Genomic DNA, 24,736 nt, shown 5'->3' on the forward strand with positions numbered 1-24,736 from the left:
ACAACAATTGGGTACTTTTTCCACCACAGCAATGGAGTAGGGGCTAGGGACTGAATAAGTAGGTGTTCTAAAACTTGGCTGGTAGTGTATATTGAGCCACACAAAGGTGCTCTTTTTTGTCAGTATGGCTTATCATTAACACTTCGGAACTTAAAAGATACCGCTGCACTGCCTATGAACAGTTGAAGTAGGAAGTTTACATACACTTAGGTTGGAGTCATTAAAACTCGTTTTTCAACCACCCCACAAATTTCTTGTTAACGAACTATAGTTTGGCAAGTCGGTTAGGACATCTACTTTGTGCATGACAAGTCATTTTTCAAATTTTTTTTACAGATTATTTTACCTATAATTCACAATTCCAGTGGGTCAGAAGTTTCATACACTAAGTTGACTGTGTCTTTAAACAGCTTGGAAAATTCCAGAAAATTATGTCATGGCTTTAGAAGCTTCTGATAGGCTAATTGACATAATTTGAGTCAATTGGAGGTGTACCTGTGGATGTATTTCAAGGCCTACCTTCGAACTCAGTGCCCTCTTTGCTTGACATCATGGGAAAATCGAAAGAACTCAGCCAAGACATCAGAATTTATTTTTAGACCTACACAAGTCTGGTTCATCCTTGGGAGCAATTTCCAAACGCCTGAAGGTACCACATTCATCTGTACAAACAATAGTACGCAAGTATAAACACCATGGGACCACGCAGCCGTCATACCGCTCGGAAGGAGACGCATTCTGTCTCCTAGAGATGAACGTACTTTGGTAGGAAAAGTGCAAATAAATCCCAGAACAACAGCAAAGGACCTTGAAGATGCTGGAGGAAACGGGTACAAAAGTATCTATATCCACAGTAAAACGAGTCCTATATCGACAACCTGAAAGGCCGCTCAGCAAGGAAGAAGACACTGCTCCAAAACCGCCATAAAAAAGCCAGACTATGGTTTGCAACTGCACATGGGGACAAAGATCGTACTTTTTGGAGAAATGTCCTCTGGTCTGATGAAAGAAAAATAGAACTGTTTGGTCATAATGACCATCGTTATGTTTGGAGGAAAAAGGGGGAGGCTTGCAAGCTGAAGAACACCATCCCAAACGTGAAGCACGGGGGTGGCAGCATGTTGTGGGGGTGCTTTGCTGCAGGAGGGCCTGGTGCATTTCACAAAATAGATGGCATCATGAGGAAAATTGTGTGGATATATTGAAGCAACATCTCAAGACAGCAGTCAGGAAGTTAAAGCTTGGTCACAAGTGGGTCTTCCAAATGGACAATGACCCAAAGTTGTGGCAAAATGGCTTAAGGACAACAAAGTCAAGGTATTGGAGTGGCCATCACAAAGCCCTGACCTCAATCCTATAGAACATTTCTGGCAGACCTGAAAAAGCATGTGCGAGCAAGGAGGCCTACAAACCTGACTCAGTTACACCAGCTCTGTCAGGAGGAATGGGCCAAAATTCACCCAACTTATTGTGGGAAGCTTGTGGAAGGCTACCCAGAACGTTTAACCCAAGTTAAACAATTTAAAGGCAATGCTGCCAAATACTAATTGAGTGTATGTAAACTTCTGACCCACTGGGAATGTGATGAAAGAAATCATTCTCTCTACAATTATTCTGACATTTCACATTCTTAAAATAAAGTGGTGATCCCAACTGACCTAAGACAGGGAATTTTTACTAGGATTAAATGTCAGGAATTGTGAAAAACTGAGTTTAATTGCATTTGGCTAAGGTCTATGTAAACTTCAGACTTCTCTGTTGTAGCAATTGAGCCTGGGGATGAGGATTTATAGTGGGCTAACTAGCGGTCTTATGAAAACAGGCCATGCGTCACCATTTTGTAACTTTATTGATACACTATTGCAACAAAAACCAACATAATCCCTACATGGATTTCACTATTGCAAGGACGATGATGGCCATTCGAGACTCATGAAAAACCCATCGCTCAGAATAATACATATTAAACTTTTATTATCTTCAAAAGAACATATGTTTCTTAGCATTACATATTTTTAAGTGAAGCTACAACAGGTTACATAAAACCACAGTATGGTTACACACTGCAACCTGTATGTCTGATATAAAAACTAAGAGAGGGTGCATAGTGCAATCTGAGACTAATAAAATGATTTCAGCCAAATCCTTTCCAGTCAATTTCCATTATGCCCCCACTGAAAAGTGGGAAAGCACTGATTTAGGAAGACAGACACTTAAAACAAAAAGACCGGTGAATCCATCCATCCAAATTGCATATCTTGTCTTTTTCCCATCAAGGCAGCTCTTACTTTCTCCTAAACCTGAAACAGAACCAACGTGTCAAAACATTATTACAGTACACATGGAGTTAAACCTGTAACAGAACTAACATATCAAAACATTATTACAGTACACATGGAGTTAAACCTGAAACAGAACTAACATATCAAAACATTATTACAGTACACATGGAGTTAAACCTGAAACAGAACTAACATATCAAAACATTATTACAGTACACATGGAGTTAAACCTGAAACAGAACTAACATATCAAAACATTATTACAGTACACATGGAGTTAAACATGAAACAGAACTAACATATCAAAACATTATTACAGTACACATGGAGTTAAACCTGTAACAGAACCAACATATCAAAACATTATTACAGTACACATGGAGTTAAACCTGTAACAGAACTAACATATCAAAACATTATTACAGTACACATGGAGTTAAACCTGTAACAGAACTAACATATCAAAACATTATTACAGTACACATGGAGTTAAACCTGTAACAGAACTAACATATCAAAACATTATTACAGTACACATGGAGTTAAACCTGTAACAGAACTAACATATCAAAACATTATTACAGTACACATGGAGTTAAACCTGTAACAGAACTAACATATCAAAACATTATTACAGTACACATGGAGTTAAACCTGTAAACAGAACTAACATATCAAAACATTATTACAGTACACATGGAGTTAAACCTGTAACAGAACTAACATATCAAAACATTATTACAGTACACATGGAGTTAAACCTGTAACAGAACTAACATATCAAAACATTATTACAGTACACATGGAGTTAAACCTGTAACAGAACTAACATATCAAAACATTATTACAGTACACATGGAGTTAAACCTGTAACAGAACTAACATATCAAAACATTATTACAGTACACATGGAGTTAAACCTGAAACAGAACTAACATATCAAAACATTATTACAGTACACATGGAGTTAAACCTGTAACAGAACTAACATATCAAAACATTATTACAGTACACATGGAGTTAAACCTGAAACAGAACTAACATATCAAAACATTATTACAGTACACATGGAGTTAAACCTGTAACAGAACTAACATATCAAAACATTATTACAGTACACATGGAGTTAAACCTGTAACAGAACTAACATATCAAAACATTATTACAGTACACATGGAGTTAAACCTGAAACAGAACTAACATATCAAAACATTATTACAGTACACATGGAGTTAAACCTGTAACAGAACTAACATATCAAAACATTATTACAGTACACATGGAGTTAAACCTGTAACAGAACTAACATATCAAAACATTATTACAGTACACATGGAGTTAAACCTGAAACAGAACTAACATATCAAAACATTATTACAGTACACATGGAGTTAAACCTGTAACAGAACTAACATATCAAAACATTATTACAGTACACATGGAGTTAAACCTGAAACAGAACCAACATATCAAAACATTATTACAGTACACATGGAGTTAAACATGAAACAGAACTAACATATCAAAACATTATTACAGTACACATGGAGTTAAACCTGAAACAGAACTAACATATCAAAACATTATTACAGTACACATGGAGTTAAACCTGTAACAGAACCAACATATCAAAACATTATTACAGTACACATGGAGTTAAACCTGTAACAGAACTAACATATCAAAACATTATTACAGTACACATGGAGTTAAACCTGTAACAGAACTAACATATCAAAACATTATTACAGTACACATGGAGTTAAACCTGAAACAGAACTAACATATCAAAACATTATTACAGTACACATGGAGTTAAACCTGTAACAGAACTAACATATCAAAACATTATTACAGTACACATGGAGTTAAACCTGTAACAGAACTAACATATCAAAACATTATTACAGTACACATGGAGTTAAACCTGTAACAGAACTAACATATCAAAACATTATTACAGTACACATGGAGTTAAACCTGTAACAGAACTAACATATCAAAACATTATTACAGTACACATGGAGTTAAACATGAAACAGAACTAACATATCAAAACATTATTACAGTACACATGGAGTTAAACCTGTAACAGAACTAACATATCAAAACATTATTACAGTACACATGGAGTTAAACCTGTAACAGAACTAACATATCAAAACATTATTACAGTACACATGGAGTTAAACATGAAACAGAACCAACATATCAAAACATTATTACAGTACACATGGAGTTAAACCTGTAACAGAACTAACATATCAAAACATTATTACAGTACACATGGAGTTAAACCTGTAACAGAACTAACATATCAAAACATTATTACAGTACACATGGAGTTAAACCTGAAACAGAACTAACATATCAAAACATTATTACAGTACACATGGAGTTAAACCTGTAACAGAACTAACATATCAAAACATTATTACAGTACACATGGAGTTAAACATGAAACAGAACTAACATATCAAAACATTATTACAGTACACATGGAGTTAAACCTGAAACAGAACTAACATATCAAAACATTATTACAGTACACATGGAGTTAAACCTGTAACAGAACTAACATATCAAAACATTATTACAGTACACATGGAGTTAAACCTGAAACAGAACTAACATATCAAAACATTATTACAGTACACATGGAGTTAAACCTGAAACAGAACTAACATATCAAAACATTATTACAGTACACATGGAGTTAAACCTGTAACAGAACTAACATATCAAAACATTATTACAGTACACATGGAGTTAAACCTGAAACAGAACTAACATATCAAAACATTATTACAGTACACATGGAGTTAAACCTGTAACAGAACTAACATATCAAAACATTATTACAGTACACATGGAGTTAAACCTGTAACAGAACTAACATATCAAAACATTATTACAGTACACATGGAGTTAAACATGTAACAGAACTAACATATCAAAACATTATTACAGTACACATGGAGTTAAACCTGTAACAGAACTAACATATCAAAACATTATTACAGTACACATGGAGTTAAACCTGTAACAGAACTAACATATCAAAACATTATTACAGTACACATGGAGTTAAACCTGTAACAGAACTAACATATCAAAACATTATTACAGTACACATGGAGTTAAACCTGTAACAGAACTAACATATCAAAACATTATTACAGTACACATGGAGTTAAACCTGTAACAGAACTAACATATCAAAACATTATTACAGTACACATGGAGTTAAACCTGAAACAGAACTAACATATCAAAACATTATTACAGTACACATGGAGTTAAACCTGAAACAGAACTAACATATCAAAACATTATTACAGTACACATGGAGTTAAACCTGTAACAGAACTAACATATCAAAACATTATTACAGTACACATGGAGTTAAACCTGTAACAGAACTAACATATCAAAACATTATTACAGTACACATGGAGTTAAACCTGTAACAGAACTAACATATCAAAACATTATTACAGTACACATGGAGTTAAACCTGTAACAGAACTAACATATCAAAACATTATTACAGTACACATGGAGTTAAACCTGTAACAGAACTAACATATCAAAACATTATTACAGTACACATGGAGTTAAACCTGAAAGAGAACTAACATATCAAAACATTATTACAGTACACATGGAGTTAAACCTGTAACAGAACTAACATATCAAAACATTATTACAGTACACATGGAGTTAAACCTGTAACAGAACTAACATATCAAAACATTATTACAGTACACATGGAGTTAAACCTGTAACAGAACTAACATATCAAAACATTATTACAGTACACATGGAGTTAAACCTGAAACAGAACTAACATATCAAAACATTATTACAGTACACATGGAGTTAAACCTGTAACAGAACTAACATATCAAAACATTATTACAGTACACATGGAGTTAAACCTGAAACAGAACTAACATATCAAAACATTATTACAGTACACATGGAGTTAAACCTGTAACAGAACTAACATATCAAAACATTATTACAGTACACATGGAGTTAAACCTGTAACAGAACTAACATATCAAAACATTATTACAGTACACATGGAGTTAAACCTGAAACAGAACTAACATATCAAAACATTATTACAGTACACATGGAGTTAAACCTGTAACAGAACTAACATATCAAAACATTATTACAGTACACATGGAGTTAAACCTGAAACAGAACTAACATATCAAAACATTATTACAGTACACATGGAGTTAAACCTGAAACAGAACTAACATATCAAAACATTATTACAGTACACATGGAGTTAAACCTGTAACAGAACTAACATATCAAAACATTATTACAGTACACATGGAGTTAAACCTGTAACAGAACTAACATATCAAAACATTATTACAGTACACATGGAGTTAAACCTGTAACAGAACTAACATATCAAAACATTATTACAGTACACATGGAGTTAAACCTGTAACAGAACTAACATATCAAAACATTATTACAGTACACATGGAGTTAAACCTGTAACAGAACTAACATATCAAAACATTATTACAGTACACATGGAGTTAAACCTGTAACAGAACTAACATATCAAAACATTATTACAGTACACATGGAGTTAAACCTGTAACAGAACTAACATATCAAAACATTATTACAGTACACATGGAGTTAAACCTGAAACAGAACTAACATATCAAAACATTATTACAGTACACATGGAGTTAAACCTGTAACAGAACCAACATATCAAAACATTATTACAGTACACATGGAGTTAAACCTGTAACAGAACTAACATATCAAAACATTATTACAGTACACATGGAGTTAAACCTGTAACAGAACTAACATATCAAAACATTATTACAGTACACATGGAGTTAAACCTGTAACAGAACTAACATATCAAAACATTATTACAGTACACATGGAGTTAAACCTGTAACAGAACCAACATATCAAAACATTATTACAGTACACATGGAGTTAAACCTGTAACAGAACTAACATATCAAAACATTATTACAGTACACATGGAGTTAAACCTGAAACAGAACTAACATATCAAAACATTATTACAGTACACATGGAGTTAAACCTGTAACAGAACTAACATATCAAAACATTATTACAGTACACATGGAGTTAAACCTGTAACAGAACTAACATATCAAAACATTATTACAGTACACATGGAGTTAAACCTGAAACAGAACTAACATATCAAAACATTATTACAGTACACATGGAGTTAAACCTGTAACAGAACTAACATATCAAAACATTATTACAGTACACATGGAGTTAAACCTGTAACAGAACTAACATATCAAAACATTATTACAGTACACATGGAGTTAAACCTGTAACAGAACTAACATATCAAAACATTATTACAGTACACATGGAGTTAAACCTGTAACAGAACTAACATATCAAAACATTATTACAGTACACATGGAGTTAAACCTGTAACAGAACTAACATATCAAAACATTATTACAGTACACATGGAGTTAAACCTGTAACAGAACTAACATATCAAAACATTATTACAGTACACATGGAGTTAAACCTGTAACAGAACCAACATATCAAAACATTATTACAGTACACATGGAGTTAAACCTGAAACAGAACTAACATATCAAAACATTATTACAGTACACATGGAGTTAAACCTGTAACAGAACTAACATATCAAAACATTATTACAGTACACATGGAGTTAAACCTGTAACAGAACTAACATATCAAAACATTATTACAGTACACATGGAGTTAAACCTGTAACAGAACTAACATATCAAAACATTATTACAGTACACATGGAGTTAAACCTGAAACAGAACTAACATATCAAAACATTATTACAGTACACATGGAGTTAAACCTGAAACAGAACTAACATATCAAAACATTATTACAGTACACATGGAGTTAAACCTGTAACAGAACTAACATATCAAAACATTATTACAGTACACATGGAGTTAAACCTGAAACAGAACTAACATATCAAAACATTATTACAGTACACATGGAGTTAAACCTGTAACAGAACTAACATATCAAAACATTATTACAGTACACATGGAGTTAAACCTGTAACAGAACTAACATATCAAAACATTATTACAGTACACATGGAGTTAAACCTGTAACAGAACTAACATATCAAAACATTATTACAGTACACATGGAGTTAAACCTGAAACAGAACTAACATATCAAAACATTATTACAGTACACATGGAGTTAAACCTGTAACAGAACTAACATATCAAAACATTATTACAGTACACATGGAGTTAAACCTGTAACAGAACTAACATATCAAAACATTATTACAGTACACATGGAGTTAAACCTGTAACAGAACTAACATATCAAAACATTATTACAGTACACATGGAGTTAAACCTGTAACAGAACTAACATATCAAAACATTATTACAGTACACATGGAGTTAAACCTGAAACAGAACTAACATATCAAAACATTATTACAGTACACATGGAGTTAAACCTGAAACAGAACTAACATATCAAAACATTATTACAGTACACATGGAGTTAAACCTGTAACAGAACTAACATATCAAAACATTATTACAGTACACATGGAGTTAAACCTGAAACAGAACTAACATATCAAAACATTATTACAGTACACATGGAGTTAAACCTGAAACAGAACTAACATATCAAAACATTATTACAGTACACATGGAGTTAAACCTGTAACAGAACTAACATATCAAAACATTATTACAGTACACATGGAGTTAAACCTGAAACAGAACTAACATATCAAAACATTATTACAGTACACATGGAGTTAAACCTGTAACAGAACCAACATATCAAAACATTATTACAGTACACATGGAGTTAAACCTGTAACAGAACTAACATATCAAAACATTATTACAGTACACATGGAGTTAAACCTGAAACAGAACTAACATATCAAAACATTATTACAGTACACATGGAGTTAAACCTGAAACAGAACTAACATATCAAAACATTATTACAGTACACATGGAGTTAAACCTGTAACAGAACTAACATATCAAAACATTATTACAGTACACATGGAGTTAAACCTGTAACAGAACTAACATATCAAAACATTATTACAGTACACATGGAGTTAAACCTGTAACAGAACTAACATATCAAAACATTATTACAGTACACATGGAGTTAAACCTGAAACAGAACTAACATATCAAAACATTATTACAGTACACATGGAGTTAAACCTGTAACAGAACTAACATATCAAAACATTATTACAGTACACATGGAGTTAAACCTGAAACAGAACTAACATATCAAAACATTATTACAGTACACATGGAGTTAAACCTGTAACAGAACTAACATATCAAAACATTATTACAGTACACATGGAGTTAAACCTGAAACAGAACTAACATATCAAAACATTATTGCAGTACACATGGAGTTAAACCTGTAACAGAACTAACATATCAAAACATTATTACAGTACACATGGAGTTAAACCTGTAACAGAACTAACATATCAAAACATTATTACAGTACACATGGAGTTAAACCTGTAACAGAACTAACATATCAAAACATTATTACAGTACACATGGAGTTAAACCTGTAACAGAACCAACATATCAAAACATTATTGCAGTACACATTGAGATGGCATTGGAGCAGCTGTTATGGTAATCTGAACAGTGACTCAAACACCTGCCCCTCCCCGGAAACCCAAAATCTGGGAACATCCATTGGTCATAATGACGGGTCGCGGTTGTACTCATCATACCACTGGTAATATTTCAAATTTAAGTGTCACAGCAAAAATCTACAGAAAAGCATGGATAAACATGAGCTGATAGCACAATATCCACCAGACTACGTTGAAGAGGAACCCACTAAATATGACATCACTTACTTGGCCTTGGACTTGAAGCCGCCGCCTCCTTTCTTGTTCGTTGGAATTCCAAGCCTCTTCTTATCCTCAAAGGAGGGTCTGAGGGTGAAATAAAAGACATTACACGTCACCTCCATACAGACACATTTCCTGTGTGGTTGTCAACGTTTCAATGCAGTTACGGGTATTAACTACATTTAGGAAAGACACTTACCCAGCTCTGTACTGCTTGAGTGCTTTCTTACTGGTGTTTGTAAGTTCTTTGTCAAATACAGACTTCTTGGCTGGTTTACCAGCTTTCTGTTTTGTACCTAAACGCAAAGAAATACAGACAATCCATGAGTTGTGTAGTAGGACCCCGCATCTCTACACATTTAATAACATCTGCTAAATATGTGTATGTGACTAATACAATTTGATTTGATTTATTTAGTTGTGCTGTAGGACCCAGTGTTTAGTAGGACCCAGTGTTTAGTAGGACCCAGTGTTTAGTAGGACCCAGTGTTTAGTAGGACCCAGTGTTTAGTAGGACCCAGTGTTTAGTAGGACCCAGTGTTTAGTAGGACCCAGTATTTAGTCAAGTATTTTTATCCTAATTTTCCCCAACTTCGTGATATCCAATTGGTAGTTACAGTCTTGTCTCATCGCTGCAACTCCTGTACGGACTCGGGATTGGCGAAGGTCGAGAACCACGCGTCCTTCGAAACATGACCCTGCCAAGCCGCTCTGCTTCTTGACACACTGCTCGCTTAACCCAGAAGCCAACCTCACTAATGTGTTGGAGGAAACACCGTACATCTGGCGACCGTGTCAGCGTGCATGCGCCCGGCCCGCCACAAGGAGTTGCTAGAGCTTGATGGGACAAGGACATCCCAGCCAGCCAAACCCTCCCCTAACCTGGATGACGCTGGGCCAATTGTGCGACGCCTCATGGGCCTCACGGTCGCGGCAGGCTGCGACACATCCTGGGATCTAACTAGGGTCTGTAGTGAAGCCTCAAGCACTGCGATGCAGTGCCTAAGACCACTCGGGAGGCCCATATTTAGTTATGTTGTAGGACCCAGTATTTAGTTATGTTGTAGGACCCAGTATTTATGCAGCCAGCAGGGTGGTATGGGGCTGGAGAACAGAGGTGAATTGGCCTAACAGTTGTAAGGAGGGGCACCTTGTAAACTGTTTTATACATCTTAAAGCACACAGAGCACGAAACAAGGGTTCCAACGCATGCAGCAAAAAATTAAATAAACTGCTTCACACACCAAAAATATGAACAATTGTATTTTGTTCGCTGCTGGTTAAAACAGGAAGAGGTGAGCCTGCATACTGCAATCAGATATGAAACTCCAGAAGTGCTTATTCTGGTTCATGTCCACATCAGGATGATAGTGGTGGCCGTGGAAGTCTTACAAGCCACTTGGGAGCATAGAAAATTAAAGACCAGGGCCTGTATTCATAAAGTGTCTCAGAGTCGGAGTGCTGATCTGGGATCAGGCTCCCCACCTGCTGTCCATGTAACATTATTCATTATGATCCAATTCATTGTGATCTAAACTGATCCCAGATCAGCACTTTTTGTAAATATGTGCCCAGTTCTTTATATATGAGTCCCACCTTTCTGGACAGGCTCGTCCTCTGGCATGGCCCTGGCTCGTTTGGGTTTCCGGTCCCTCTTGGCTGCTCGCTCAGCGTACATCTGGGACTTGAGGATCTCAAACTCTGCTCTATCCTCAGACTGAGAACAACACAGAGAGAAAACAGTGACTGGAAAGACACATAGCTAACCGGAATAGCGCTCAACAAAAATATGACGAATAATGTGTGTACGCAGAACAGGGTCGGGGTCAAATCATATAAATTCAGGAAGATAACTGAATTTCCTATTCCAAAAAATGTACCTCAACCCTGATACATGATATCCTGTATATTTAAGATGTATATGACCATGTATTATAAGTTACATAGACATGATAGGGATATGTGGTCATTCACAACACAATAAATGTCACCACAGCTAATTTAATTTCAGTGGTGAAAACTAAGGGAAGAAAAGAGCTCACTAGTTTTAAATGCATGGTCAAAGTAATAAAGCTCAGATTATATGGACCGATGTAGACCCGGAGAACTACAAAGAATGATTGCAGAAGAATGCAAAGTAAACATAAATGTCTATATATGACAGGACTGACAGCTTTAAGCTTGGAGACAGCTAGCCTGAGTTGGACTTTCAGCATGCCTCATGGGTTTATACCTAGTTCAATATAATAATTAGTGAACAGAGGTCATAAATGGCAGACTTGTCAAATGTAATGGTTGTGATGCTATAAAATATGAAAATGATCAAATCAAGATTCCTGAGTGGAAACAGCCTACATTGGGAATTCTGTTAACATTTTTCAGTGCACAGAGAAAAGACAGAAGATCAAGGAAAACAAAACGGACAAAATCAAAAACAGTCGTAGTCTACCAGAAAAGGAGCACACATACCGATAACACTTTCTTTTTCCCCTCTTTGATGAACTTCTCTCTCTTCTTCTTTCCTCTCAGGGCCAAGTCAAAGTCAGCCAGCGCTTTGGTCACTGGCAGAGACAAGGGTGAAAGGGTTAAATCATGAATGATGCAGATGGGGCTGAATTGTCCCTGTGCTTTTAGGGGTCATATGCCCACCTTTACAATGTGCTCACAAGCAGATCAAGGAAAACAATTACAGACAGTTGGCCCCAAAAGGCTCATTTTCATACAAAGTTCTGACCCTTGCTGGGTCTTAGGCAAGGGCCTGTTTTAGTTGAGCTGTAGTCAAGCTCATGTGCATTGGTTGCAGTGAGAAGATATTATGTCCATGGTAATGCACTTTATGTAGTTTCCCATCTAAGGCATGCTGGGATAGGAAGACGCCACCTAGCAGTAGTGAGGAGCGTAGTACGGAGGTTGGCAGGCCTATAATGCGTGTTGGTCTGTGCTACTCACTGCGGTCTTTTTTGCGCTCGTCGTGCGTTTGGAACCACGTCCTCTGGGGATCCGTTTCGTCTGCGTTCTGTGCCAGCCGCTTCTGTGCCACGCTGATCTGAATGACACGTGCACATAAGCATAGGAATACACTAGTACCCACACATACACACAAAATACGCAGCTTTTTACCTGAGCCTCTGAGTGAGACATGGCCCTCTCCTCTCTCTCCAGACGCATCACGGCGTACACGTCCTTCTCCAGCTTCTCAATCAGGTCTCTGAACTTCAGAATCACCTCTGGAGGAGAGAAAAGTTGTAGGCCTGATCACAGACAACGATGAGACAGCCTATAGGGAAGAGGTCAGAGACCTGGCCGTGTGGTGCCAGGACAACAACCTCTCCCTCAATGTGCGCAAGACAAAGGAGCTGATTGTGGACTACAGGAGGGCCAAACACGCCCCCATTAACATCAACGGGGCTGAAGTGGAGCAGGTCGAGAGTTTCAAGTTCCTCTGGGGCGAAAATCAAGAACAAACTATTATGGTCCAAACACACCAAGACAGTCGTGAAGAGGGCACAACAACACCTTTCCCCCTCAGGAGGCTGAAAAGATTTGGCATGGGTCCTCAGATCCTCAAAAGGTTCTACAGCTGCACCATCAAGAAGCATCCTGACCGGTTGCATCACCGCCTGGTATGGCAACTGCTCGGCATCTGACTGTAAGGCGCTACAGAGGGTAGTGCGTACAGCCCAGTACATCACTGGGGCCAAGCTTCCTGCCATCTAGGACCTCTATACTAGGCGTGTCAGAGGAAGGCCCCGAGAAATTGTCAAAGACTCCAGTCACCCCAGTCATAGACTGTTCGCTCTGCTACAGCTCCTCAACAGCGTCTACCCCCAGGCTTATGGCCTCCTGAACAACTCATCAAATGGCCACCCGGACAATTTACATTGACCCCCCCCCACACACACACTGTACCAGTAACCACTGTATATAGCCTCATTATTGTTATTTAATTTTCTTGTTACTTTTTTTTTTACTTTAGTATATTTAGTAAATATTTTCTTAAACTGCATTGTTGGTTAAGAGCTTGTAAGTAAGCATTTTACAGTAAGGTCTTCACCTCTTGTATTCGGCGCATGTGACAAATAACATCACCTCTGAAGGAGGAGTGAGGAATGTGTCACGAAGTCAAATCAATAGATGAAGTGAGAAGAAACCTTTTCAGAGAGGGGCCTGAGAGGTCCACCACAATGCCTCTCCTGCTGCAGTACTCTCTCTCACATACTAAAACCTTCATGGGCGTGGAATGTGACAGGCAGGGCTGTGAGTACACCAGTGAGAGGAACCAATTAAATTCCTGCCTAGAAACAGAGATGTATTGGTTGTCTAGATGTGTAAGGAGTTGACCACGCCTATCAGAAGGTTAGAAATATATGTGCTTGTGTAATCATGCCTTGACTTTGCAGCTGTACAACCTAGTGGGTGAAAAAACATGGTTTGAGATTTTTTTCTTGTTGTCCGTTTGAGTTTTTACTTAGTTTGTTCAGAACCTAACACCATTTACCTAGTGGCCATGAAATTGAATAAAATCATTTAACATTCAACTGTATAATTTTGGTGGACTAGACTCTCCCTTGAAATGAACAACACACAGTATGTTGAATGAGTGGTAAGCACACTGAATATCCTTATGTTTTATTTCTTCTTCATTTACCCAGGTGATACCCATTGAGATATTAATCGCCTTTTGAATATTTTAGAAATGAATCCTTCCTTGAACTAATTGCCGATATGAATTGGTTGGATTGGTAAAAGTAACGGGGTGATATCCTTGCTAACACCGATCCAAACACTAAGATCTCACCTCAAGGAAACAAGGATGTATTTCTGCAGTATTTCAACAGGGTCGTGGTATTGAGCTTTTACCTTGTGGCAGGACGCGGGCCTTCACGGGGGTCTTGGCCTTCCTGACGATGTCCTTTAGCATCTTCCTCTCAGTCTCGCCCACCAGGGACACAGAGCGACCGACCTTGCCGGCACGGGCCGTGCGGCCCACCCTGTGGACGTAGTGCTTCACTGTGTTGGGCATGGTGAAGTTAATCACCTGGGGAGGAGAACGAGGACGTTAGCGGGTGCATCTCAATAATCACAAAATGGCTTCTTCGGCATGGTGACCAGCTGAGGAGAATGTGTTCATTTCTACTAGTCTTCTGCCAGCTACTCGATTGAGTTCAGGGAGGAGAAAAGACTAGAACAAATGGTGGAAGCAGGGCGCTAGCTCCACCCCCCCTCTCTCTGCAGGGCAGTAGCTCCACCCCCCCTGCAAGGCGGTAGCTCCACCCCCCCCCTCTCTGCAAGGCGGTAGCTCCACCCCCCCCCCCCCTCTCTGCAAGGCAGTAGCGCCGCCCCCCACTCTGCAAGGCAGTAGCGCCGCCCCCACTCTGCAAGGCGGTAGCTCCACCCCCCTTCTCTCTGCAAGGCGGTAGCTCCACCCCCCCCCCCGCAAGTTTCAGCCAAGTCTTTGGGCTAAATGTCCCCTCCCTTTCAGAACTTCGTAAGAAGTGCACACTTGCGAAATCGTGATATTTCCAACTAATCTGTGACATAAACAAACTAATCAGTGATGAAAGCAGTTCAATAATGTCAAGTGTTCTTGTAAAGCATTTTTCCTAGAAACATATTTTCCTAGCACATAAACACTTTACAGAGAGCCCTTACCGTCTTCACGCCATCGATATCCAGACCTCTAGCCGCAACATCTGTGGCCACAAGGATGTCAATCTGTTCATCTTTGAACCGCCTATGATGAGACACAAACTATTTACTATGATGGATACACAAACTATTTACTATGATGAGACACAAACTATTTACTATGATGAGACACAAACTATTTACTATGATGAGACACAAACTATTTACTATGATGAGACACAAACTATTTACTATGATGAGACACAAACTATTTACTATGATGATACACAAACTATTTACTATGATGAGACACAAACTATTTACTATGATGAGACACAAACTATTTACTATGATGATACACAAACTATTTACTATGATGATACACAAACTATTTACTATGATGATACACAAACTATTTACTATGATGAGACACAAACTATTTACTATGATGAGACACAAACTATTTACTATGATGACACACAAACTATTTACTATGATGACACAGACTATTTACTATGATGAGACACAAACTATTTACTATGATGAGACACAAACTATTTACTATGATGAGACACAAACTATTTACTATGATGAGACACAAACTATTTACTATGATGAGACACAAACTATTTACTATGATGAGACACAAACTATTTACTATGATGAGACACAGACTATTTACTATGATGAGACACAGACTATTTACTATGATGAGACACAAACTATTTACTATGATGAGACACAAACTATTTACTATGATGAGACACAAACTATTTACTATGATGAGACACAAGAAACGATTTACTATGATGGATACACAAACTATTTACTCCATGTTACATAACCCTGGTTTGGGTTTTAATGCATCTTCATACTGCACATCTCTGTTCTTATGAATAGATCAATCCAGCAACTGTATTGAGTCACAGGGTACTTGCATACTCAGTCATCACCTGTCTGAAGACGTCTCAAGGCATGGTGATGGCTGGGTATGTACTATACTTGTTACTATTTTAAATAAGTCTGATTCACACTGTAGGGCCGACCCAAATCCTACTATGCTGGCTCAGATTGTTCCCTTTCACATTGTCCTGTACAGCACCATTCCAGCAACTATGGGCAACTATGGTGTGGAAGTGTAACCAGGTCAGTACCATACAGCCGGGCTCTGTTACACTACGTTTGTTTTTATGAGTCTAGATACCTGAGGCTCTCCAGTCTCTGGGTCTGGGACAGGTTCCCGTGCAGCTCTCCCACCTTCAGCCCCATCAGGCCCAGGAGGATGTGCATCCGGTGGGCCTGCTTCTTGGTCTGGGTGAACAGCATCACATGGTCCTGGAAGGTCCGTGTCAGCAGGGCTGAGACACAGACCCAGGAGACAACACACAAAGTTATTCACCAGATTGGAAGAGAAATGGAAAAGTACTATACTTCACAGTGAACCTTCTGCTACATGTCGTACTATACTTCACAGTGAACCTTCTGCTACATGTCGTACTATACTTCACAGTGAACCTTCTGCTACATGTCGTACTATACTTCACAGAGAACCTTCTGCTACATGTGGTACCACAGTGAACCTTCTGCTACATGTGGTACTATACTTCAGTGAACCTTCTGCTACATGTGGTACTATACTTCACAGTGAACCTTCTGCTACATGTGGTACTATACTTCACAGAGAACCTTCTGCTACATGTGGTACTATACTTCAGTGAACCTTCTGCTACATGTGGTACTATACTTCACAGTGAACCTTCTGCTACATGTGGTACTATACTTCACAGTGAACCTTCTGCTACATGTGGTACTATACTTCACAGTGAACCTTCTGCTACATGTGGTACTATACTTCACAGAGAACCTTCTGCTACATGTGGTACTATACTTCACAGTGAACCTTCTGCTACATGTGGTACTATACTTCACAGTGAACCTTCTGCTACATGTCGTACCACAGTGAACCTTCTGCTACATGTGGTACTATACTTCAGTGAACCTTCTGCTACATGTGGTACTATACTTCACAGAGAACCTTCTGCTACATGTCGTACCACAGAGAACCTTCTGCTACATGTGGTACTATACTTCACAGTGAACCTTCTGCTACATGTCGTACTATACTTCACAGAGAACCTTCTGCTACATGTCGTACTATACTTCACAGAGAACCTTCTGCTACATGTGGTACTATACTTCACAGTGAACGTTTTTCTACACGTAGTACTATACTTCACAGTGAACCTTCTGCTACATGTCGTACCACAGTGAACGTTTTTCTACACGTAGTACTATACTTTACAGTCTACAGAACAAATGGACTGTGATAGTCGTCCAGACCACTCACCGGCCACAATAGCCTCCCTGTCTCCTTCCCTGGCTGGTCTGATCCTGACAAACTCCTGTCTGAGGTAGGGCGCCACGTCTGTGTTACTGTTCACAAAGATACGAACCGGCTGCTTCAGAGAGACCGACGCCAAGTCTTTCACCTGGAGAGGAGAAAAAGAGAGAGATAGCGAGAGTGTGAGTGAGTGAACACTATTTCAATAAACGACACAGAAAAGGAATGGAAAACGAAGCAATAGTGATGAGAATGGAATAATAAGCAGTATGTCAACACAAACCGTGACCAGACACTAACACATGACTCCATTTATCAGCCAATCATACATGATGACAAGTGGAATCGGGTGGGTAAGCACAGAACTGGAACACAGCCTGTATCTATCCTAGACCAGGTTTGGTGACCAATGGGTTAAAAAAGGAATGCAGGTTGTGTCCTCACCTCTTCACTCATGGTGGCAGAGAAGAGCATGGTCTGTCTCTGGTAGGCACACATCCTGATGATCTCCTTCATCTGCTCCTCAAAGTACTCGTCCAGCATCCTGCAATTTAGGGGAACATTAATGTATATAAGGGAAAATCTGTGAAATCTGGGCCGTATTCATTAGGGCACACAACGGAAAATGCGTTAACCTGTTTGGGCTAGGGGGCAGTATTGAGAATTTTGGAAAAAATATGTGCCCATTTTTAACTGCCTCCTACACCAACTCAGAAGCTAGAATATGCATATTATTGTTCAGGTTTGGATAGAAAACACCCTAAAGTTTCTAAAACTGTTTGAATGGTGTCTGTGAGTATAACAGAACTCCTATGGCAGGCAAAAACCTGACAAGGTTTCATGCAGGAAGTGGCCTGTCTGACAAGGAGTCGTGCGTCTTGCATCTGTTTATTGAAAAGTAAGGATCTTAGCTGTAACGTGACAATTCCCAGGGCTCCAATAGGCTCTCAGGACGCGGGAAAATCATGAAGGTTGACGAGGCAGCCTCAGGCTGAAACAGATTATCATCTTATTCAAGTGTCCCATTAGGTGACAATGGAGTGAGGCGCGTGCGCGATTAGCCCCCGTGGAGTATTTTAATTCGGCTGTTTAGTTTATTGCAGATTCCCGGTCGGAATATTATCGCTTTTCTACGAGATAAATGGCATAAAAATTGGTTTTAAACAGCGGTTGACATGCTTCGAAGTACAGTAATGGAATATTTAGACATTTTTTGTCACGCCATGCGCTATGCTCGTGACCGTGGATTACCATTCTGATAGTGTCTAGAACTCACGAACAAAACGTCGCTGTTTGGATATAATGATGGATTATTTGGGACCAAACCTACATTTGTTATTGAAGAAGAAGTCCTGGGACTGCATTCTGACGAAGAACAAGAAAGGTAAGAACATTTTTCTTATAGGAAATAGGATTTTGGTGAAGGCTGAACTGCGTGGGTGTCTAAATAACTAGCCCTGTGATGCCGGGCTATGTACTTAGAATATTGCAAAATGTGCTTCATCCGAAAAGCTATTTTAAAAATCGGACATATCGAGTGCATAGAGGAGTAATGTATCTATAATTCTTAAAATAATTGTTATGCTTTTTGTGAACGTTTATAGTGAGTAATTTAGCAAACTGTTAGTAAATTCCCCGGAAGTTTGCGGGGGGTATGCTAGTTCTGAACGTCACATGCTAATGTAAAAAGCTGGTTTTTGATATAAATATGAACTTGATTGAACAAAACATGCATGTATTGTATAACATAATGTCCTAGGGTTGTCATCTGATGAAGATCATCAAAGGTGAGTGCTGCATTTAGCTGTCTTCTGGGTTTTGGTGACATTATATGCTGGCTTGAAAAATGGGTGTCTGATTATTTCTGGCTTGGTACTCTGCTGACATAATCTAATGTTTTGCTTTCGTTGTAAAGCCTTTTTGAAATCGGACAGTGTGGTTAGATTAACGAGAGTCTTGTCTTTAAATAGCTGTAAAATAGTCATATGTTTGAGAAATTGAAGTAATAGGATTTTTAAGGTTTTGAAAATCGCGCCACAGGCTGCAAGTGGCTGTTACGTAGGTGGGACGAATTCGTCCCGCCTAGCCCAGAGAGGTTAAAAAGTTTTGCAACAAAAAACGAAAATGACTGTTTATCAGACAAGGCCAGGTTGCTCCCCGTTAAAGTTTGTTTTCGTCCATTTGGTGCCTACTGATGAACACCACCCTGAATTGCTGTGTAAATAATTATAACTATCCTGTGTTGAAAATGTATATAGCCTGTAAACGATAGGCCTTCTCAATACTGTATCTGTTTGGGAGATGGTCCAGACGTATGGGGTTTGGCCATAGACAGTGCATTCAGAAAGTATTCAGACCCCTTCTTACACATTTTGTTACATAACAGCCTTATTCTAAAATGTATAAAATATATATTTTTCTTAAATCTACACACAATACCCATAATGATAAGGTGAAAAAAGATTAAGAAATGTTTCAAATGTATATAAAAAAAACATCTTATTTACATAAATATTCCTTTGCTATGAGACAGAAAAATTAGCTCCCCATCCAACCTAACAGAGCTGGAGAGGATCTGCAGAGAATGGGAGAAACTCGCCAAATACAGGTGTGCCAAGCTTCTAGCGACATACCCAAGAAGACTCAAGGATGTAATCGCTGCCAAAGTTGCTGAGTAAAGTACTGAGTACTGAGTACTGAGTAAAGAGGCAAAATACTATCGTAAATATGATATAAAAAAAAAAAAATACAAATTATAATTTAAAAAAATAAATGTTTTTGCTTTGTCATTATGGGTAGTGTGTGTAGATTGATGAGGGGAAAAACAATTTCATCCATTTTAGAATAAGGCTGTAACGTAACAAAATGTGGAAGAAGTCAAGAGGTTTGAATACTTTCCCAATGCATTAACAACTCGACCAACATATGAAAACTGCGTCTCATTCATTCCTATGGATGGATCAGCCTAACCGTCTTACCGGTCAGCCTCGTCCAGGATGAGGATCTCAATCTGGCTGAGCTCAAAAGAGGGCGTGTTGTGCAGGTGGTCAATCAGTCGACCTGGCGTGGCGATCAGGACGTCAGGGCCCATCCGCAATGCCACCTCCTGGGATTTGAGGTCCAGACCCCCTACAAGGCATCCCCCGCGCACACACACACACACACACACACACACACACACACACACACACACACACACACACACACACACACACACACACACACACACACACACACACACACACACACACACACACACACACACACAAAGATTCCTGACCCTTTGTCTTTACATCAATACGTCACACATTCATTGGTTATATTCCATGCAACTAAATATTTGCATTCACAACTAATGTATGACAATATCTCCAGTTGAATAACGCCATGGAGTAAACCAAAAAGTATATTAAACGAATCCACGATTAATTAGCACCGAACAGCCAACTACTATGGTCTGGGAGCAGAATAGGATGCTGCACAACTGCTGCCAACCAGCTTCATACTACCAGAGACGAGATCACAGACGTCGGCCATATGGCTCTAAAATCGTGGGCCATTTTGGATCAAGTGGTCCGGTTCTCTCACTCACCCACAGCCAGGCAGGTGGTGATGCTTGTGAACTGGGCCAGCTGGCGGGCCACGGCGTGCACCTGGATGCCCAGCTCACGCGTGGGCACCAGGACTAGCACACGGGTCACCGCTGCCTGTTTGGGCTTGTAGATGAGACGCTCCAGCACAGGAAGCATGAACGCTGCCGTCTTACCTAAAAGAAGAAGAGGGAGGAAGAGGAGGAAGCACAGGAGGGCCGAAGAAAGAGAGAGGAAGGGGGACGAGGGAGAAAGAGAGAAGGAGAAAGAGGGGAATGGGAGGGGGAGAGGCAGAGGAAGGTTTAACAGGTGGACCTTTTCACAATACCATTGTAAATATGGTGTGTGTGAGCCTGTGCGCTTGCAGGGAGCAAACTTGAGTGCTGCAGCTCTGTGCCAAAACACGGCAATCTACTAACATAAAATAACACACACGTAACTGCTGTCGTTAATGCAGTAAAGGTCTGATGGACACTTCCGGTGCGTATGTGCCTATCTGTGTGTGAGTGTGTGTCCTGACACGTCTCGTTTACCAGTGCCGGTAGCAGCGCAGGCACAGATGTCTTTGCCCAGAAGCCCCACAGGTACACAGGCCTTCTGGATGGGAGTGGGCTGCTTGAAACCCATAGCAGTGATAGCCTGAGGACACACATTGTGAAATAACTTGTCTGACTTCTCAATTTCTGGCCAACACGGTCATAAATTACACATACAACTGATATTTAGATAACATTTTAATTACAGAGTGCTATTTTTTGTTTTTTATTCAACTATAGTCCGAGTCAAATAAATGCAGGACTACTGCTCTGCTTGGTACAATTTCATTTTCCAACCAATTTCCAAGTTAACTTCACCCACCTTAAGAATAGGCCTGGAGAGGTTCATGTCGGGAAACATGAGTTTGTCGTCATAGTTTGAGGCATCTTCAAAGAAGGCCTCTGGAGGCTGTAGGTAGAGAATGAGTAAAACATACTGCTATTATAGCAGCAATAGCAGGGTCCTAGCAATAGAAACAGTGCCACGGATAATCCCTCTACAGCATAAATGTGGGAAACTCAAAAGTATTTCTTACAATCCATCTGTTCAACGCTCACCTCTTCTGCCTTTGTCTTCTTTCTACCTTTGTCCCTCACCGTATCTGTGAGAGTAAAACCAAGTTTAAAAGTTACTGAGTGTCAATACCGAAAGTAAAACAATGAATGCTTCAAGCTCTACCCACCTGCTTTGGTGAGAACCTCTTCATCCCCCGATGTAAACTCCTCCCCATCATCATCATCACTCTGGTCTTCGTCATTGGATACCTCAGCCCCATCTTCAGCGATATCAGGTTTCTCAGCTTCTTCCTCCTCATCTTCATCATCGTCGTCATCTTCCTCTTCAGCGTCCTCTGAGGGAATCTCTGTTTTTTCTGTCGTCTTTGCCTTCTCCTATATAGACATTGAAGGAAAGGGAACGTGCCCTTATTGACAAACACTGAAGCAGTCATCACAGGAAATGTCATGTGTCTTGTCTGCAGGTTCCATAATACAACAACTATGTTCATTTACCTTTTCAAACTACAGGACATCTTACCTCTGTTTTGCGCTTCTTGCGTACTTTCTCAATCTTTTCATCCAAGGTGGTGGGGGCTTTCTGCAGCACAATAACACATTTAGTTCAGTGTTGTATGAGTTGGTGCAGAATCAGAGTAACAGTAGTTCAGTCTTTTTCAGAGTTGAATCAGCAAGTAGCCTGGATGTCAGCCTGTCTCCGCTTAGGCCAACTAATTTGACAGTTATGTTTGCTACAAAATGACAAAGGAGCTGGCTGAAGCACAAGACTGGCAACCAGGCTTTGAGTCTTGACCAAGTTTTTGCCAAATTGCATACTCTTAGACTGGCAACCTACCCTCTTCTTCAGCTGTGCCATCACATCTGCCATAGCCCAGTCCTCGCTGTAGAGTCCATCCCTCTCTCCAAACTCAAAGTCAGCGCTGAAGTCTCCAGCGCCATGGCCCTTCAATGTTTTCTTCTTCTTGTTGAGTACTATTGGCTGTTCCTGTTAGCATAGAGTGGAGGGATGAAACACAATGTCTGGTATTATAACTTACATTAACTTTCAAGAGAAATACACCAGAAAGTTAATCAGGGTCTAATTTATTTTTCTTATGCAGTGACACTTCTATCCTGGAGGAAATTAACTAGCTAGTGAATGATTGCCTAAATGCAATAGAACAACTACCACTCAGGTTACTAACGTGAGATATGCAGCAAGCTAGCCACTTTGATCAGTATAACTGACTGTCTGGCACGCTTGTTTCCAAACTTACATCTTCGTCGTTAGACTCTGAATCAGTCTCCTCGGGAACATCGTCATGGTCCTGAATTGTCCCGACCAGGTCCAAATCTGACAGCATGGTTCGGTTCGTGTTAACTAGCTTGAGCTCCACAGAAAACAGTGATTCGGCTACCCAATGCTAGCTAGCGGGTGTTAACCAGTTGAATCTATGCCTGTTCCAACACGTGTGCGTACCAAAATAGGAAGTGTATAGTCATCTACATCCGGTTACCTTATCGTGCTTGACATATTTAGCGCCCTCTACGGCATCGGGGCGAATACTACATCTGCGGTAATGATAGGTACGGGTGTTACGCAAAGATATATATAAACCAATGATATTCAGTGCATTCGTAAAGTATTCAGACCCCGTTACTTTTTCCACGTTGTTACGTTACAGCCTTATTCTAAACTGGATAAAGTTCATTATTTTCCTAATTAATCTACACACAATACCCCATAATGACAAAGCGTTTTTTAGACATTTTAGGCCAATGTATTAAAATAAAAAACTGAAATACCTTATTTACGTAAGTATTCAGACCCTTTACTATGAAACTCGAAATTGAGCTCAAGTGCATCCTGTGTTTCCATTGATCATCCTTGAGATGTGTCCACAACTTGATTGGAGTCC

At 39.2% G+C, this 24,736-nt stretch overlaps 1 protein-coding gene across 1 annotated transcript; it reads right to left on the reverse strand.

The window, feature by feature from the left end:
• Positions 1 to 1,954: 1,954 nt before the first annotated feature.
• ddx27 (DEAD (Asp-Glu-Ala-Asp) box polypeptide 27) lies at positions 1,955 to 24,340 on the reverse strand. The gene is made up of 21 exons (XM_014168159.2): positions 24,095 to 24,340; positions 23,674 to 23,823; positions 23,359 to 23,418; positions 23,006 to 23,213; positions 22,881 to 22,924; positions 22,645 to 22,731; positions 22,320 to 22,425; positions 21,789 to 21,962; positions 21,175 to 21,325; positions 18,641 to 18,740; positions 18,203 to 18,344; positions 17,060 to 17,213; positions 15,880 to 15,961; positions 15,088 to 15,265; positions 13,348 to 13,454; positions 13,177 to 13,273; positions 12,697 to 12,788; positions 11,824 to 11,944; positions 10,427 to 10,523; positions 10,234 to 10,311; positions 1,955 to 2,300 (listed from the first exon to the last, which is right to left on the reverse strand). The coding sequence occupies exons 1-21, from the start codon at positions 24,179 to 24,181 to the stop codon at positions 2,285 to 2,287; spliced, it is 2,331 nt and encodes a 776-aa protein (XP_014023634.1). The 5' UTR covers positions 24,182 to 24,340; the 3' UTR covers positions 1,955 to 2,284.
• Positions 24,341 to 24,736: the final 396 nt, after the last annotated feature.

The sequence above is a fragment of the Salmo salar genome, chromosome ssa22, assembly GCF_905237065.1.
Source record: "Salmo salar chromosome ssa22, Ssal_v3.1, whole genome shotgun sequence".
Lineage (NCBI taxonomy): Eukaryota > Metazoa > Chordata > Actinopteri > Salmoniformes > Salmonidae > Salmo > Salmo salar.

What these genes read in the sequence shown, in the direction of transcription:
- ddx27 (XM_014168159.2), bottom strand. Translation starts at nt 24,181, where the DNA reads ATGCTGTCAGATTTGGACCTGGTCGGGACAATTCAGGACCATGACGAT. An exon ending in GCAAGAAGCGCAAAACAGAG is followed by an intron (nt 23,214 to 23,358) that starts GTAAGATGTCCT and finishes ATGTCTATATAG; the next exon opens with GAGAAGGCAAAGACGACAGA. An exon ending in CAGGGAGGCTATTGTGGCCG is followed by an intron (nt 17,214 to 18,202) that starts GTGAGTGGTCTG and finishes TCTGTGTCTCAG; the next exon opens with CCCTGCTGACACGGACCTTC.